The 19,871-nt window shown below is 44.2% G+C and overlaps 2 protein-coding genes across 2 annotated transcripts in view; one reads left to right on the top strand and one right to left on the bottom strand.

Annotated features, from left to right (window-relative positions):
• Positions 1-19,871, bottom strand: part of T265_15558 (hypothetical protein) — a gene marked incomplete at both ends in the record, with an annotated part of 76,293 nt that overhangs the window by 10,681 nt on the left and 45,741 nt on the right. The window lies entirely within an intron of this gene.
• Positions 1-19,871, top strand: part of T265_15557 (hypothetical protein) — a gene marked incomplete at both ends in the record, with an annotated part of 68,654 nt that overhangs the window by 14,193 nt on the left and 34,590 nt on the right. The window contains 8 exons of the mRNA XM_009178602.1: positions 3,009-3,055; positions 3,520-3,542; positions 4,034-4,128; positions 6,131-6,244; positions 8,809-8,928; positions 11,800-11,970; positions 14,384-14,546; positions 17,405-17,525. Coding sequence (XP_009176866.1) covers positions 3,009-3,055; positions 3,520-3,542; positions 4,034-4,128; positions 6,131-6,244; positions 8,809-8,928; positions 11,800-11,970; positions 14,384-14,546; positions 17,405-17,525 — 854 coding nt within the window. The remainder of the gene's footprint in view (positions 1-3,008; positions 3,056-3,519; positions 3,543-4,033; positions 4,129-6,130; positions 6,245-8,808; positions 8,929-11,799; positions 11,971-14,383; positions 14,547-17,404; positions 17,526-19,871) is intronic.

The raw sequence follows: 19,871 nt of genomic DNA, 5'->3' as shown, positions 1-19,871 counted from the left end.
TATTTGACTCCAAAGGTCCTAATTGTCCACGAACAAAACCAAAGGATGGTATGCCATCCGAGGGAATGCGATCAACCACGTCGAACCCTTTTCAATCCTCATTTTAGAACGTTGAGAACTCGTTCAACCTGGGAACTAATAGCAAGAGATTTTTAGAGACGGCGTCGATCTTTTCATGTAGCATGCTGGCGGTGTCCCCGGATGTTCCTTTCCGTTCAGTTGTTTCGAACTCGCTAAGTAAGGTAGGGTTGATACCCGGGGTTTGAGACACAACTGTTATTAATCTATTGTTGCTGTTCAGATTTTGAGTGGTCTTAAAATGGTGGGTTTTGTTTTTTTAAAAAAAAGCTCAGCGGTCCAACCAATGTTCATCGCTTATTTTTCAAATGTGGCAAGCTTTCAAGTCTGTATTTATGGGTCTTATTCTCCAAGAAAAGCTAAGCACGGTACTTCTTGCTGCCTTTGATCGCAATAATACTTCCAGTGACGTCTTGTGCGTCTAGGTTATATGTCAACAAGACTCAGCAACCTGCAAACCATCAACGTGTTTAAGGCATATCACTTGGAATTTGTGGATAGGTTATGTGGACGCTTTTACGTAAATGCCGACTATACTTGCGCAGGTAGTGGACTGTATGTAAAAGATAGATGCGAACGGTATAATGTGGCTTCTTAGAATAACAACGACTTCACCGATCAATGTTTCTGAAGTATGTTCCACAAAATATATCTTGTTAAATCCATTCAGACCAACAGACCAATCCAACGAAGCTGTTCCAGCTAGATGGTGTCACGGATGCATTTGGTTTTATTTTCGTGACAAAGCGCTGCAGTAGGATTGGGCGTAGACAGAAGGCACGCCATACTGGATTGTCGTCCAGTCGTCAACCTCCAGCAGTGCAGGACTGTACTGTCGCTGAGTACATCTAAAAATCATGAGTTACCTGAAGACCATTCGATGATTCCATCCGATCGAAGTACCCAATTGAAAATGGTACCGGAAACGCTTAGCCCATGGAATCAATAGAGTAGCCTGGGTACTCGCTTAGATCCAGTTGATTCGCTCGTGGAAGGCACTACTGGTGACTGAATTTGTTTGGGGAACGCAAATGAGACGTGAAGTTGAACTATGCTTTAGAAATTCTTGGCAAAGCTTCCAGTGTTTTTGCACAGCCTATTCATATTCTCGGTCCAGGTACTTTTCGTTAAGTGCATCTGATATGACACGGATAGGTGTTGTTGCAGCAGCATTTTCAAAGGAAAAGGAGGCAACCTACCAGAAACTTTAAAACAGACAAGATTTTTAAATAGAGTTTGCTGCCCTATCATTCGCCTTAAGAAAATAGGTGAGTGCATTGGCCAATTTGATACCTGGTTTGCTGGTGCACCAAAGCTCGAGGCACTTCCACCACTCTTGAACTTAAGCGAATACTCAATTTCTCAACTAGAAGGTTTTTCATTTCGAAGTGCAAATAATCTATCTGTGTTGATATTACTGAGTTGTCCTGATCAAGTACTGGAATCAAACCATACTGTTGGAACAAAGTAGTGTGAGAGAGAAGACAGAGGTCTGGACAGGAGTCGATAATCTTTCATTACCTACGTAGTCACTTATCACGCATATGCCGCGAAAGGTTGGACTGCGACTTTAAACGACGTAGTAACAGACAAGACTGACTGATTATGGAGGTTGGATAGTGAGCTGCCGCGGATATAACGATGGTTCTGACACGTTGAGTAAGAATGCCTGGCGTCACAATGCAAACACTGTATTTCATTACTAGTTCAGATGGAGCCGTCACAGTGGAGTTCGTGTTGACTAGCATTCAACGTCGATTTAACTCGTCGTAAATCGGTCAGTCGTTTCATCATCATTGTTAGCTTTAAGAACCGCTTACTTGTCTTACAGTGGTTGTAGCTGCCACAGCTTTGTTCACCGATGATTTGGGGAGGTGGGAGAGGTAACTGCGTATTGGAGGCGGGAGCTGATAAATTGGTGTGTAAATACCGCACCGTCAGTGGACTGTTAAGTGTGTGTGTGGGGGGGTCGTTTTCAAACAATCCTAGCTGAAGCTCTCAAATTTAATCTAACCTGAAAGTCGAAAGAGGGCGTAACTGCAGTACTTTGTTACTGTTGGTTACAACTGTATTTTTGTTATGGTGTTAACACATCCAGGATGCTCGGTGCACCTTTTGTACGAATATTGGTGTCGGCTGCGCTCGATAGCCGAAAGAAGCAAAATCCCTACTACACCAGCGCACTACTTCACCCCTGCATAAAACTGCTTACTCATCCCGGAGTGAATTGCAGGGGGAGTATGTTTGGATTTCCATCAATACAGATAGATAAGACCAAACCGGCTTACAAGACGTCTAATTGGTGAAGCACCTACGGAGGTGACGCTAACTTTTCACTTACATTTGAGTAACACCAGCATGGTCGTGAGGTTTTCGTTAATAGCACGAAAATGACGGATAACGAGCCGCTGCTTGGGATTCCATATTAGAAGAGGATTTGGAGTTACACCTGGTCCGCCTTGCCAAACTGCACCATCTGTCCACTTGAGTTATTCCCGTTCTTTAGCAGACATTCAGTGAATGGCTCCTCACTATTAGATTATCAGGTTCTGTCCGCGTCATTCATCGAGTTCTGTAACTTGGATCATTCGGAAATACGTGATACGTTAAGGAGTGCCTGTGTTAGTAATTTCTTTTGTCTGTACTGAACTAACCTTTACTGTACTTTTAGCGCTATGAAGATTTTTGTGTTATACAACTTCATAGCGTAATGTATATTTTTCACTTAATGCTCACATGGGTGATTTACCTGTTGAATAATCTCTGTTTATCCAAATCAGTTATCACTTCTCATTGGAGTATGGGGTAAATAGCCTGTGATTGGCCGTTAAAATCTACCTAGCATAATACTCATTCTGTGCTCGCCTACTGTTCCCCAGTATGGTCACATATCGACTATATTGACATTCACTCTTCATTCTTTTTCTCAGTTGCGTGGTAAGGCGAACGCCAACCCACAGCGTGCTCGTCCCAAGCGGTAGGTTTCCCAAAAGTGCTTATGTCCTGTTTTCCGCGTCTAAGCCCTCCTTTCTTGCCATAGTTCACGTTGAACTATGAATTATGGTGGAAACTAACCAGTGTGGTTCGTTTTGCTTCAGAAAGCTATCATTTGTCCACACAATCAGACTTTGGATTTGATCGTCTTTCGAAAATACACTTTCGCGTGTTTGATTGGTATATTCTTTTCAGATTTTGTGCCTCATCACTAACTCTCTTGAATTTGATTGTGAATGTGTGTTCTGATCGCATGCTACATTCCTCGGTGGAAGTGGACTACTGCTATCTGGTTTTGTTATGATCTTCGTATTAACGTGTTACTTTCGGTAGATGCTATTTACCTTTCCACAGTGAAATTTGATTCAATTGCTCCCTGACTGAGCTTTTCTCATCATTCCAGTGTGTAGTTGGTGCTTTGTAAATGTTCCATCTTATTCATTTCAGTCCTCCTGGATTCGTTTGGGATGGTGAGTGTTTGTTCATACTCTCTTATTTTGCCTTTCATTTGGCGGTAATTTCCTTCGAGGAGTGGAGAATGTGTCTTATATTTGTCCGCGATTTATTGAGATTCCATGCTGTGTGTTGATCGATAATTGGTCAATACCCAGTGGTAACTTAACTGCGTATACAATGCGTCACATATTCACACAAATTATTATTGCTTACCTTGCTCAAGTGCATACTGTCCATTCCGATCATTGTGTATTCGCCAAGCGCACCATGCTTTATTTGATCTTGACGTTCGTCAGGTTGGGAATCAATTCTCCAGGTAAAATCCCGTCGCGAAACATCAGTTCGGGGTGTGGCAGATGTTTTTCCTCATAAAGGCGCACTGGTGGTTTGACCCGGGTGGATCGTCTTAGGTTACAGTATTTTCTGTTCTCCTTTTATATTTGCACACACCAGTCGTGTGTAATTATCATGGGATTCCTACTCCGTTCATATTCTTCTAATCTAGTTTCTTTGAGGCGTCAGTTAAACGAAACCGAAACCGAAGATTTGAATTCTGAACACCTTGCAATCGCCATCACAGCCCTTGTGAAATTTATGCAGGTTAGTTGCCCAGCCTATATTAAGCTCGTTGTATGTTTAGCAGTTATCATTTCTAACTGTTGCTCTGTTCGCCGAGCTTCGCAATTGAACAATGAAGCTCGGTGGACCTGAGCTACCTATGCTCCACAACATTACCAATTATTTTTTTTATTCCTGAAATCACCTGAAATTCCTTATTTACACGATGTCACTTCATAGCTGTGCATCATGAATTTGTTATCTATAAGGGCTTGGCAAAGCAAAAACTTCTAGGATGGTTCTCTCTCCTGTTGGCAATCTACCGTTTTATAGGCTTTTATCTACTTTCGCTAAGTTGTAGTCTATATACCTGTCTATACACACACTTGTCACTGGCACCTGTTTGGTTTAATCTGTTCAGCGTCAGCATTTGTACCGTCCCGCGTGGAGTTTCAATGATCAGCAACCAGTGGACCAGTGTCCGCTATTTTACCCTAACGGGGGTTTATCAACAACGCGTGTATTGGTGCTTGAACTGCACAGCCTACCCAACCACAAAATTATAGTAGTGTGTTGAATGGTCGTGACAGAAGTCAGAGCAGCTCGTTACTACGCATTTCATACTGCAGTTTATTCGGTGGTGACGGGTCGTACAAGGGTGAAATAACCGTCCTCAGCTTCAGTGATTATGGCTAAGTTAAACTCAGTATCCAACGGGCAGCGTAACGAATTTGTCCGTACGAAATTGGCACCTTAAATAACCACCAATTCACCCGATAAGTTAGCACATAAAACACTTGCAAAAACACTTCTAATAAGGTGTGTTTGGTTGTGCATACCCAGATAGTGCTCTGTTTCAAATGAGGAGCCGAACTACCTGGAGGACAACTTCTCATCGCAGAATCATTGCATTGTGACTACTATTGCTAATCAAGTTCCACACTTTTTTGCTGATCACTTGTGAACTGCATGTGATGGTTCAGCACTGTCTTCCACTTATGCTTCGCGTTATTTTCATCGAACTTTTATTTAACTTCATAGATAACTTTCCCAGGATTTCTTATTGCAGACAGCAGCTGGAATAATAATAACACGACTAGTAGTAATATTAATAATGCTAATAATGATGATTGAAAACAATGCACCCGATTAAGTACTCGATCACAGGTGGTCGAATCGAAACCCAGCTCAAACGGAATGTCATGATACCGTCGTGGTACGAAAGCGAATTTCTTATCCGCAGCATACAAACGAGGCTTCTGTAGGTCTTAACCGATGAGTGAACGAAATCACTGGAGGGAGCTCTGTAAACGGCAACAACATCAGCCGGTTGTACAATCCGAAGATCGTACCATTACTGGTCCCCTTTCTCAAGGATAGTCTATCAACTCTCCACACAATGGCCTAACTACTGCTGATCAAATATGGTGCAACATATTTCGTTGCTATTATAAGCCACACTAATCATATCTATTTGACAAATGAGCGGCTAGATGTATTTTCATTTCTGAACGCCATTTTGTCTTCTCACCGTACTGTCTCCCATACGACGCTAAGCGAAGCCGATGAAAACTTTTCGACTGGTGCCGGTTTTTCTGGCCCAGTAGCGCCCTCAATGGCGCTCATGCATTCAAGCTATTGCCTGCAATGCATAGCTCCCTTGCCCATCCCCCGCTCAAAAGTCCACTAGCACTGCCGTGTTTACGCACCAATTTATCAGCTCCCGCCTACAATGCGCAGCTATCTACCCCACCTTTCCAAGTCATCGGTGAACGAACTTTGGCAGCTACGACCACTGTACGACAAGTACGCGGTTCTCACAGCTGACAATGCTGATGATTTTGACTCTCTGGATCTCTCTTAATCGCATTCCCTACTTGGACACCTGTTTGGGTACACATGATCTTTAACAGTGATTTCCAGGAGAACAAGTTGCCCTGCATGAAAGATCGTGTCAGTCAGAGCCACACATACATTTTCTTTGACGTTTGTTATTGGGTTTCCTTCGTTGATCTCTTCACACAAAATTTTCCCCTTCAATCAGAATGAACGTCGTTGGTTGGAGAGACTTCAGCTCACCTCGGACCTAGATGAGACGCAAGTATCTCTAGATGTCATTTTGAAGGTGGCGTCAAACGAAATACTGACAGAATTACATGTAAGTTATGCATTAGTATGTTTTCATTAAATGTGTGTTCACTAAGTAAGCTCTGACCTCGTTCTATTAAAATTTCAAGTCTCCGAACTCCCATGTGGGCCTCTAGTTGCTGTCTTCATCAACACATTCCTAATTTTCTGGCTTTGGCGTGATCGCGATCCATTTTAAAGTACTTGATACCATTTTGAAATACAGTGATTGATACGACCTCACACATGTAAAGAAAGCGTTCAGCTGTAGCACCCTTTCGGTGCCTAGCTGCCATGCCACCCGAAGGAAGCACGAGGGCTTGGATACTGCCAAGTTGCCCAAGCCTAGACAGGGCAAGTCGAGAGGCAAAGGTCGGATTCGAACCACGGACCTTCTGGTCAGTAAATTAGCGCTCTTACCACTTGGGCCATCTCTCCCCCCACCTCACACATTTACGTACTATTGTAAACCACACACTTTCCCTCAAGTCATGTTTCACTTCATGCATCCTTCTGTTGGCTCTGACCCTTCAGTAATTCTCGCCTGTGCCAGAAGGCATACTATGTTTTCTCCTGTGACTACAAACTTCCTGCTTCATAGAGCTGACTACTGTTCACCCTTCATGAGAACTCATGAAACTTTGTGGAACACATTATGGTGTCCCCTTTACAATAGAACCGCCCATTTTCGGAGAGCGTACCGATTATCCGGGATACCGGTGTAAAGAATAAGACGTTATAGCAAGTCTGCTCCTCAACTTATTGCTAAGCCTCCGTCACCCGGAATGAGCGGCGAATCGAATTATGGACATTTTTTGCATTTTACGTTTTATGTGGGCTGTGAAACTGTTAGCGCACTCCAACCTAGACAAAAGAATAATTCGGGCCCTCGACCAGAGCATGTGTCCCAAAAGCTCCACCGGAAGGCACCAGCAAGCACGCAGCTGATCCCAGCTGGGGGTTTGCTGTCACTGGTTAGCCAGACCAACTAGCTGAAGTTATGTTGGGCTCGTGTTGGAGGAGGTTCGAAAAGGATTCTGGTTACGCTTTGTTTGTCTCATTGGTTCTGAAACATCTTGTTATTGACCGTATTCCGTAGGAATACACGGTTTCTCGTAAAAAGTCCCCTCCTCTTTCTTCCGCACCCTACTAAAGGAGACGAACCGTGGATGCCGAAATCCTAGCTTTGAAAGAATGGTATCTCGATCACAGCCGCTTCTCTCCGTTGATTGTATTAGTTTTGTAAAGGAATTTTTCAGTGCTTCGTCACCATCCTCCATGTTAGCGTCAAGCTCCCTAATCAGGATGTCGCTTTCTTAAGCAGCTGTCTCGTCAGTGGCTTTTTTTTTATCACCGATGCCTCTGTAGCACCGCTGCTTTTGGAGGGCTCTGACGGATTAGTAACGAGGTAATTAGAAAACGGGTATTAGGTTGTGCAGAAGGTAATTCCATCGCGGAAAACCTCCAGCACCGTCGACTGCGATGGTTCGGCCGTGATGAATGCTATTCTCCGTGCCTCCTTCAGGATGCCGCAAACCGCGAGGTGGATAACGTATGACTTGGCAGAGTTTAAAAGTGATTGTGGAGAGTTTGGGTGGTATTGGTATTGTACGCCTTCTAGGATGGAATCCCCCTGACCCCTCCTGCGCTTGGCTGGAGACATCGTAAGAAATGGATTCTGATCGATGTATGTGGTGTTCGTGTTGTCAGTTTCTTTCCAGGTTGTCTGATTGAGCGCTTGGAGGTGTAGGCACCTCAGAATGCCCGACATAATCTGACATCAGGTTCCCTCCCCCAACCACTTTTTTCTCCTTTTTTCACTCTAAGGCTTTAACTATAACTAGATGAAGTTTATGGCTGTAGGGCAGTGAAGCATCAATGTCAACACTGATGTCCCTGATGATGTCGGTAACAAATCTTTCGTAGGTCATGAGGTCGGCACTGCTAATTTTTAGCTGAGCAGCGTAAATGTGCTACTTGGATATCGTGTCTTGTAATTCATGCTTCTTTGCTCAAAATTTCCTAGTGCAGTTTTACGGAATTGAATAGGACGAAGCTTGCACACCTCGTTTGTGTAGACTGGTGCGAACAAACGGACCCAAATGACTTTGGAAAGAATAGCTTTCTGTATCCACTTTCGAAGGAGCTACATCGGCGGTCGCATTCTGTTTCCGATAATAAGTCTGGTGTTTGATGACCAATGGTGTAGTTCATTTTGCTTTGTTGTACGCGTACCTGCACTGTAATAATTCTAGCGTACGGGTTGTTGAATGGCCTATATCCTCACCCAGCTTATCTTCTGTCGATAGAGCAACCTCACCCCTTTACCCTAAAAAATTGCATGCGGTTCACGTAACCTGAGACAGCGCTTTGGATGCTGGATAGCGAGGATAAAGGGGAATGACGGGTGTTGCATTAGGGCCAACCTGCAAAAGCCCGCAGGCTTGGGTTTAAGTTGACATGTCTAGGCCGTTTGTCTAGTAATATTTCTCCGCACCTTTTGAATTATTTGCAGAAGACTAATTTTTACGTTGCAGCACATTTTCCTTTTATTTGTCGTTACCATGTGCACTGTTATTTTCCTCGTTTATGCAGAATTTGGTCCGCCTGCTGCAACTTGCGGAGAAGCGGGCGGAATTTCACATGGTTCTCTCGTTGTTGCTAGTGATGAAGCGCATCTGTCAGGTGGGCCCTGAGCTCCTAGAAGTCCTCCAGGTAATTGCTTCAAGGCACGGTGTTCAGTGTTGTGACGAACCCCTCTATATTATGCACTGGACCTGGAAGGGTCATTGTACAGTATAACATCATGCGACGTAACGTCATAGAAGACGGACTAGCGAGTTTGTTGATGCTAAAACAGAGCGAGAAGCACGCCTAAGAATTCAGTTTCGTGTCACGTCAGACAAGGACACTTCGAAGATCCAACAGAGGATAACTGAATAGTCACCTTTCGGTTAGTTTTCCATATTGTTGAATGTCCCCCGGCCTTTTTTCCAGTCTTGATCAGGTAGAGTCAGTGAGACTGCATTCTTAGGGCTAGTAGAGCTGACTGAACAAAATCATGCCACAAATTTTGATGTGTAAGCTGTTATGCAGGAGGCGACGCCGTATATATGAATTATTCACATGTTGTTGCCACTAAACGCGTGAATTGTCTCGTATACAACGACGATCAAACACGAGTAGTCGTTGCATATCCTTCTTACGGACATATGACAGTACAGTTGTGGCTGATTTCATAGTGGCAAAAAATACCACCAAACAGCAAGGCATTTTTTTTTCCTTAGACGGGACTCAATAGTTTTTAAAAAGCTAAAGGTGCGTCTTTCGAGTAACCATAAATGGCAATACCGCTGTTGTTTTCTACAACAATGTGATCCTTTCTTTCACGTATACTTCATGGCTTAAACGTTACTTCAAAGTCTCAGAATCGGCTTGCTGTTGATCCCAAGTAGCTGAGGACTGTTTGTTGGAACCATTTCTTTTTGACTGAGTTGCTGCACTCATATTCTGCTTCGAAGTGAATAGGACTCTCTAGACTTCCTTAAATCTATCCAGTACGTCTGGTTCAATGACATATCAAAACGTCAGTGTTTCGGTGTGTTTCGACCTCGATAAGAATGAACTAACCATCACCGAAAGTGCTCATCTGTCTCACAGTTGGCTACGATATGGCTGAACGATGTAAAGTATGGTGGAAGTTGGGTGTAGAGCCGAATACAGCTTGTGTTGTCATGGATTTAGGATTTTTACAAAGCTTGACGGTACAACATTCCTCTGAACACAGTCGCCGATGCCTGGAAAAACGGTTGTGTTGTTGATCTTTAGTGTATTCGCCTATACTCCAATAATTGATAGAAAGCAATGAGCCAGTTAACGCAGCAACGGATACAGTAGGGAAATGACGTGCTTTTCGCGGCACATCATTTTGTTGGTAAACAATAGTCTGAGGAGAATAACAGCTTCTTAGGTCTTTTGCATAACGGTGTTTTCTCAACCTCTGGTTGCTCAATAGAGTCACCACCACCACCACCATATTCACATACTCCAAGCACAAACAATTACTTACCAGAAATTCCACCTCCCGTACTTCTCTTGCCTCTCACCTGACTGGTTTTCTATTTTATCATACTGCCCTTCGCAATCACCTTGCGTCTCGCCTGCTTTTGTAGAGCCTCCATTTTAGGTAAATACTTTAAAGTATATCAAGATGTCCCATCAATTACCTATGTAAATTCGTTTATTAAAAACTCTCTGTAGTAAACATAAGGCTTTACGCGAATTGACTTGACTGAATTTGATATTACTGTTATTTTAAGTTCACTGTCATATGACCGATGGAGGATGCCGATTAACGTGATGGTACCTGGAGTTCGCGCTATCTAAGCGCCTTGGGTATTCAACTTATCCTTAAAAGACGCCCTATTTATCGCTTGGTATACAATCTGGATCGTGGCGAGCACCCGTTGGAGTTCAAACAACCTACTCTTGCATCCAAACATTTAGTCACTACTGCAGCATCATCTCCTCAGCTGATCAAAAAGTTAGGGAGAAAACGTTGTAGCAACTAATGTTCCTTGTATCTATGATGATCAACCCTGGAAAAGTTTGCTAATCTCATCAAATAAAATCTGCTGGCACATGGTGTTCATTCTAGGAGAACAGCTTCAGCACATTGGCCATCCCAATACCAGTGTGCTCCAATGCCCAAGTCGCCGGATCATCTGCGTATCCTAGACTAATTGTTGTTAGGTTGCTGCAGCTGCAATGACACAAGCTAGCTTCTGGTAGGCAGAATACTTCTGGGTTGAGCGGTTGCTAGACTGAACCGAAACTACCTGCTCTCCAATTTGTCTGAGCATGCGAACATTGAAAGGAACCACGTTGAAGTTATCGTGACGATTCGTGAATGAGGGGCTACTGGGCGATAGGGGAACCTGTAGTGAAAGGTGCAAACTTTCGTGGGGGGGGGGGGGGTAAAAGTAAGAAGAGTGTGAAAATTTATAGGTTTGTTCGGATACTCATGAAAGGTGAATTGTATCATTTGAATCAATGGAATTGTTCCATCTGTTTTTTCACTACATGTTTCCTGGACAGAATAAGAACTATCCAGGATGAACGGCGTATCATCATCATCATCAACAGCATGACATCAGTGTTCAACACCGATGCTTCACTGCCGAACGGCGTAAATCATCACATTCGTCAAGTATCAACCGCATATCTGGTTTTTTGTGCTATTCTTAACAAGGATTAGTGAGGCAAATCTCCGTAACTGATGAACACATAGCTGTATTGTGCTTCGATTTCTGTTTACTGTTTTGTGCCATGTACTGGGTAAGTTCACCTGGTTCCAAGTCTAGAGTAAGTCGTGTCGTCTATTGGATTGCGTGGTGTAACCACAACCATTACGTCTCGGCAAGATTTCACAAGTTTACTTAGCATCACAAGCTTCCTGGTATTAGTCACGGTTATAAGATTGTGGGACTTGTCTGTACTGGCTTTATTTTACCTATACGTCCAAGTTTCTCCTTCTTTCTACCGTGAGTTCTGTCGAAAAACTCGTTTATCCCATTTTACCCTCAGGGCATAGAACACATTCTCTTTGGATTCAACAGCAGCGTCTACAAAATGATCCACGAGACTTGTATTGCGCTGCAAAAGTACACGGAATTTCTGCGTATGCTGCCTGAACATACCAGTGGTACCCGAGGGGTAGTTCCGCCGGATGGGACGGTACATGAGCTTGCAACTAACGTAAGTTGGAAGTGTCGTATTCGAATAAGGATATGTAAGGGATTACACCATTCCACACGATGTTCTCACTCGTTATTCATCATTATCAAAGGCAGTGTACCGTCGCCTCACACTATCGTCCAGTCTGTTCGCGATGGAGTCAGTACTGACGGCCCGGTTTTCTGTCGCTCGATTTCACTTATTTTCTACTTCAAATCTCTGATGCATTACTGAGTGGCTTTAGTACTTGGCGAATAAACACATTTTTCTTCTGAGATACGGACTCTGAATGATGAAATTCACTTAGTGTTTCGATACGGCTGAAGCCCTTCCAGGATATCTCTGTCTGGTTAACACGAACACGTTTGAAAAATAATTTTTTTATTGCATGAAATTACAGAGCCGGTCCTTCAGGGTACTCCTTCCGTGAGTTACAAGCCGTGTGATGGAAGCACATTTTAGTCACTCAGATCACTACTCTAAATGTAACTCTGCTCATCCATTGAGTATGAAGAGAGCCATAATTCACAAACTGGCTCACTGAGCGAATAACACCTCTAGTAACACAGCTGAAACGAAAACAAGGTTACCCATATCAAACACTCAGCAACCATCTGAAATTATCCGCTGGACTACCTTCAGCTCCAACATCCGGACCGTCTTCCAAGTGGACAACACATTGCAGAGGCAACTGGTTCACACGAAAGACCGGCTGAAGCCGGACGACGTACCAACCGTCTCTAGAAGGTTGATTGTATCAGATGCGACTGTCTAGATTGGGCGGACTAGCAGACAATTGAATGTTGAGATAAACCAACCGAGCCAAATGAAAACTGTTCCTAATGCTTTCCAAACATCAGCTGGAGACCAGGAGTATTCACATGACGCCTCCTTTCAGTGGCAGGGCTGATAGTGTTGCGCTATCCTCCATTTGGCCCGACTGATCTGCCTAGAAAGCTACTGGAAGCCCACAGTCATGCGGATGACGAAGATTGCTTGGAGGCCAAATGGAAGTGGATTACATAAGCTTCCAGAACTGTTTGTTCATACCATCCGACTCGATTAAACTAACACTGGATATCGTCGAGATCAGCGAGTCTTACTGCTGCCAGAAAGGCCTTACCAGCAACTAGCTTCTGTAATGGCGCACTCAGACCTTTCAAACACCGAATAATCAGGAGCCTGATGGATGATAGAGAACACTGATGGATTCCGAGGGCCCAGCAGATGGAAACGGATTTCGCTGTAGGCAACACCCGCGCCCTATTTCAGCTGATTCGATCAACCGTTCTGGTGGGGACATCTGTTTAGTATTGCTAAGGTACGCCAGATAGTCCTTAGAAGAAGGAACCCTACTGTAATAGGTGACTTATTCACGCTTCATAGGTTAAGACATGTACTCCGCATGCCAGAAGACCGTCTGCCTTGCAGAGCTCTTTTCGCCTAGCCCTGTGCTGAGTGGAAGCGACCGAGAGGTTGACAGTGGATGCATGACCTGGCAACGAAGGGTGAAGACACTAACCAGTTAACTTAGCCGGGGCGATAACCCCCACCTCCCTGGATTGGATCCGGGACTCAACTCACCAATGGTTAATGACACTGGCAGAAATAACCCAAAGGTGTTCGTGCATCAAACCTATCGCCCTCAGTGCCCAACTACGCAGTTCCCGAACTAAGTGGACACGCCACTGCCCTCCAGGCTTGGATGTGTGCCCTACAATCTTCCCGCTCTCCTGTGATCAAAAATGTTGCAGTTGTAACCAAAATGTTTATGGTACGTGGTTCATATCTGACCAATTGAACTGAATAGGTTTGGCCCGGCCTACCCCATCATGCAAAGACGACCCAAGCAAGACAAACCATACATGGCACTTCCACTCTGTCCCAAGGTCAGATATGAAGCATGCACACAGTGTAAAACACATGCAGTTGGCAGGATACACATAACTTTCACACTAATCAGCTTCTTGACCGCAGCACCTCAGGATAAGCTACTGCTTTTCGGATAAAAATGTAGGATTAATCACAAATTGATGCGACTGTTGCCCTGACATCCTTTTGTGATCTGTACGGTATTCACCGGAAAGCCGAGTTTTTCGACAAACTTATGTTCTCCTGACCTTGTCCTGTACCTTAACACGCTCGTCACCCTACTCATGATGGTTTGGCACCAGTGATATCTTATCAGTAGCCTAGCTGAAGTGCCTCTCTTTAGGGGAACGTTTTGGTCTACCAGGACGTAGTTTATTATCGCTGGTTCAGTTTACGGAGACATTTCTATGGGAACTGTATTTTCAGGTATTTTGCAAGTGCTTACTGCATGAATTCTGGAACATTCGACGTCCGGGTCTGTTTCGTACAAAACATTTTGACGGCTTCGATTAACCACAGTCAATTATTTTTCCTTGACCTATTTTTTCGTTCTTGCTCAAAGGCCTTGATGTTCTTCGAGCACCTTCTGGAATTTGCTGACATCCTCTCGGTGGCGATGTACGTTGATAAGGCTAGCTCACAAAGTAACGCCGATGTGATTCGCATGATGTGTGTCAGTTTGCAGAATGACACACAACACAGCAGTCGTGTGGGGTTGTTCTTACGTGAGTGTATCCTCTTTGCCCAGCTATTTTATCCCTTTTCACCATATTATAAGATAGAGAGGTCGCTTTTGATTAAGCTGGTCCTGGCGATGGTAAAAATGTTCGTCACACTTCAATCCTTAGGTCTCGACACCCATGGACGTATAAATATTCGTCACAAAATGCGGTGTCCGTCGGAGTTGGTCACTGTCACCTTTCTCTTTGTAATCGAACTTATGATGGAGGGAACCTTTGCAGTATCCTCTATCTCTGGCGTAGAACTTCTCTGCTGTACCTTTAATGACCTGTAATAAGCAGTTTAAATCGCGACAATTGAATCGGATTCTACGTGATTGCAATAGATAACCTTAATAATGTTGCCATGTGTCTCGAACCTAAACATGGTCTTACTTCGCAAATCTATGCATCCTTTATTTTTTGGGGGGGGCAATATGCCAAGCGAAACGAGCGCTATAGTTTTCGAAGCTATCTGCTTCTGTCCGGACACGTTCGATGATAGCATTACATTCGTCTGTCTGCAAGGGATAGCGTTTATGACGCCACAATATGTCCAATACCGTTTTAAGGCCACGAGATTTAGTCGAATGCTTGCTTTCCCTTGACCATAAGTACCTTCGAAGCATTGAATAAAAATCGCGAAAGGCCGGATTTGCAATGGATGGTTTCCGAAAACAAATCTGGTGATGGTCCATTTGATAATGTGGCACTGCTGAATTAACTAAGTCGCTGTCATGTTCTTCGGGCACTAGGTGATCGATTGTTTGTCTCGATCAATCTGCTGATGGCTGATTTGACCTTACATTGCACAAGTTGCTAGGTAGGCCGCCTCGGTCTGTTTTCCGTTTGACTTTGTGTTTTTCAGGGGAATTATGGCCTTAATAAATGTGCATGTTGAGAAATCCGGGTATTATTTAAGCAAGGCCTCCCCAGCATTCAGCCTAGCAGTGTCAAACTGTGGTGTATTTGTAAGTTCAGTTTAAATATATGGGAAGTCACCAAGATGTTTGCCCTGGGCGCCGTAGTCTTCGGTCGAAAACGACTGACTTGGAAGACACGGACGCCAAGCTCGAAAGTCGGGTTGGACGGGAGTTAAGTAGTCGTTCATTCTGTTCATATGCTCGTCGTATTGAAGCGAAAATTTCAATTGCACGCGTCTCCTGCTGCTTAGCTCATTCAGGTATCATAGCGAGGCGAATATCTTCATCCGGTTACCCCACGTGTCGTTTGTATGTCGGGCACCTGGTTGTCGAACTAGCACCAAACTGAAGCGATGTATAGTGAAATGTAGACATTACTGCTTGATCGCACAAACTTTAATGCATTATTTATGCATCAATCCGAGTGTTATGGATTCCTGTACATCTCAGGACGCCTCAGATAAAATGTCTACGATTTTCCGTTCACTCTCCTAGCGTATGAACAATCCTCCTGCTGTGTTGAGGTAGTTTGCCGATTCCAATATACTTCCGAAATCTCCTAAGTGTTTCATTCATTCAAACCAACCGGCTTGCCAGTATGTTTATTCTGTGCAATAACCGGGTACAACGAGTATACTACTCGTGTGCTACAGGTTATTCAGGGGTAAAAGCACAAGTTCTTAACCTGAAGTTTCGCGTTCCAGATATTTCCTTGACCTTCCGATTGCTCCTGTGTGGCGTTGTGTTGATGCAAGGCTCCCGTGATTACCAACGAACTAGTGGTGTGCTATCTGCCCGGTAACCATTCATAGTCTTTTTACTCGGCTCGCTTTCAAATGGAGTTTGAAATCAAAGCCTATCATATTGTGACTGGCATGACAAAAGCATGTTAGGCAGACTTCTGTATTTCAGTCCTCTCGTTGTCTGCAGGTTACTCGGCTGATATACAATGGAATAACACTAGACTATTGTCCCCTTGACGGAACGTCATCCGGGGCTGCTAAGTTCTTTCATCGATGGAAACACTTTCCTTTAACTAATAAAAACCGTATCATTTGTCTTCTGCGTCGAAATGCTGTAAATTTAGTTGTTCTGTTCGCTCTTGCGCTTTGAAGGTGGAATATTCCCATTTGTTGTGAGCAGAAACAACAGATATCCAACGATTCGGCATGTTCGCTATCGAGACTTCATGCCTGTGCATACTGGTCGTCGGCGACTTCATGCAAGTAATTTCTTATAGACTCGAATACAAACCCCATGTATGACTGACATATGGAGCAACGGATATTTGATCTGACTGAACTACAATTTCTGACACATACTGAAATAAGTTCAAACGGTTCATTAGACAAAGCAGTCATGCGAGACCAAAACTTGTGACCATGTACTCAAACAGACCATATTCACAGGATTCTTGTTCAGCTACTGCACCGCTTGAACTGGAGGCATACTGCAAGTACAATGCTGTGGATCCTAGACATGACTGATTGTCTGCCTCTACCTTCATTTAAAGAAGACAAACCTATTGGTACCAGGGCTCACATCTAACTGCGAGGAAAATTACGCAGACAGGTTTCTCCATGCCAAAAGGGAAGAGTACGCTTGCAGCCTAACGAAATCCGGTATAACCTACAGGCAATCGTGGGCATGACATATCTTCTGCTTCTCCTTTTCCAACAATCGCTCCATAACAATGCGACTAACCCTTTTTTCGGAGACTGTACAATTTTGCTTTCTTTTAGTCGGTAATTTGCTACTGATAATCCGGTGGGATATGCGAACATCTACCAACTTTCGCCCTCTGACCACGTGTGAATTACTAAACGGTTGTAACTGTTTCGAATTATTAGTCTGTCATTGTCGAGTTATCAGGAAAAGTATATCACTGCTTAGTGTGGATGCCATACCCTTTACCATGCGATTATCCTTCTACTCTTCCAGTTGATGCTATTTCTGCCTTGGTTGAAAATCTGGAGCGGAAAGCAGAATCCTATTCCGATGAGACTGTACAGTTGCTGTTCCTGATGAACAATTTGCAATACATTCTGAAGACTGTGAACAGGTGAGCCCAGCCTTTTAATAACGTGAGCTAACCTCCCTTCGTTTTCGTCCTCAATTCATTATAAATGGGAGAAATATGCATACCGGACCTTGATAAAATCCAATCTCCGTCTAATCAGCCCGCAAAAATTCCGTGTCGTAATGCGGGCTAAGTAAACGGGTTCCCTGACTCGTATTATCTCCGAAACCGAGGACTCAACGGAGTACCTCTTGTTCGATGCCATATTGAATGTGTAGCAAAAGCTATATCGGGATTCCGTTTGGAAATTAATTAACCCTGGTTTCTGATATCGGATAAGTGCTCGAGTAAGGATCCCCTTCTTTTATGTTTAGGGTTCATTTGGTAGAAATACTACTGCGGTCCGGAAAAGTATCATACACATCTCTAAATTCAGCGCACACTAAGTTGTCATCCAACGTAGGTTGGTTGAGTCCGGTGATCCCGCCTACCTGATAAGCCTGTAAAAAGGTCCATCTGTTTTGAGCCATCTTTCTGTACTTCCTATTACCCTTTCCGGTTTTATTAAATTTCGGTAACGAAACCCAAGTAGAAAATACTTGCATGATTGGGAAAGTCATTTTATCTATCTGTTATCGATGACTGAGAGTCCTCTTACTTTTGTCCCTGGCTTAGGGGAGGGTGCTTGGCTCCAGCCCAATCCTTGATTTTCGATTGTCCCTTTCTAGGTGCGGCCAACCTAGCAACACCTCGGCCCTTATGTCCTCTTCTAGTTATACAGCAACAACGCACCGAAGAGAGGCCACAACTGAACCACTAGTTTTTACTCGCCTACAGAATGGATAATTATTTGGTGTACACGGTGAATTGGCGTTCAAGACACGGTGGTCTTTGATAGCTGCGAAGGCATCGTTCCGATGGGAGCTTGGTACTAATTTAATCCTCATACTGGACGTCCATGCCATGCACATACCATTAATGGACAGTTTCTAATCAATGTCTCATATCACAAGGCAACTATACACTGGTGGTGAACAACCCCTAAGCCCACTAGGATCGATTTCTTCTACCACCAGCAAAAGCTAGTTGAACGTCTTCAGCTGTACAATGCTTTCTGAGTGTGGAGTTGTACTGATGTTCCCTAGTCTCAATTTTTAACTGCACCAAGCATCTTTATTCCGTGTTGCATTCACTGACTAATCCTCAGTCAGGCTGGAACCACAAACCCTCTCGCTTGTGTTTAAACCCATGTAACCCCCAACGTTATGCTCGTCCGTCCTCTTAAAAGCCATTTTCTTGTTTCCTGACTTCAATCCGTCGTACTAATGTTAGCGGGACAAGAATACTAGATGGTGAGTATCACGGTCCGGATTCTCGCGTCACCTGTCCGTCCTTCGATATGCCATAAAATTGTAGTGCTTTAGTCTCCCTGATACCGAATATCCAATTAAATGGTTAATGTGTAGTATTAGGCAATGTGTTCCACACAGAGAGAATGCTGAAGTGCCCATTAGAAGTTACTCAGTGCGTCATTGATATTCTAAACAACACCGTCACGAAGAGACTGGACCTTACCGTGGTGTGGCGGTTTGTGTACCTCGGAGACCCATTGAGCTATACTGGGGAGTGTCCACACGATGCTCACAGAGTCTCTCATACCAGGTTGGTCCATGGATAGAGGTTCGACGAACGCAGTCTCCTGGCCCTCCAGGTTGGGGGTTGGAACATGTATGGCGACGTGTTCCGTAAAAAAAATGGTAATGTACCTGCATTTCCAGCAGAACACCGCTGCCTTGCGGCTAGGCTTTCGAGCTAAAGGCTTTGGTTGAGAACCCTAATCGTCCTCCTGTCTAGGTGTGGGCGCCATGGCAGTATCCCATCCCTCGTACAACCATGACATACACAACTAACAATATTCTCATGCCACATCGGCCGTCGCGTGGTGCCATCAGCCGGGTTGCCTTACTTGCTGCATACAGCAGGGCGGGTAAGCGAAAACATGCTACTGCTGACGCCTCCCTTCTTACACTTTCACGTTTTCCGTCTTCCACCCTCCCCCGCCCAAATTTGAATACTTTATCCGCAGGTCCCAGCTCTAGGACTGACCGTTTTGCTCGCCCTGCATCACACTCAGCTGCAGCTTCTGCACGTCCGAATTCAGTTACAACCCCAAACACTTCGAAGTCTCTTTTTAAACGTCGGTGAGATAGTCTAGAGAAAGTGAGGTTCATCGCACCCTGTTTATTGTGTCTACATACGCCCCAACTGACTGTAGCTCTGAATCTGCCAAGGACAGTTTCTATGACGCTCTAGGTGCCCTTCTACAACAGGCTAAAAGCTCAGATATCGTTGTGGTTGCTGGTGATATGAACGCCCAGGTAGGTAGAC

This window comes from Opisthorchis viverrini (genome assembly GCF_000715545.1).
Source record: "Opisthorchis viverrini unplaced genomic scaffold opera_v5_602, whole genome shotgun sequence".
In the NCBI taxonomy this organism is placed as follows: domain Eukaryota; kingdom Metazoa; phylum Platyhelminthes; class Trematoda; order Opisthorchiida; family Opisthorchiidae; genus Opisthorchis; species Opisthorchis viverrini.
The sequence above is the reverse complement of the archived record's forward strand: the minus strand, read 5'-3'. Positions and strand labels throughout refer to the sequence as shown.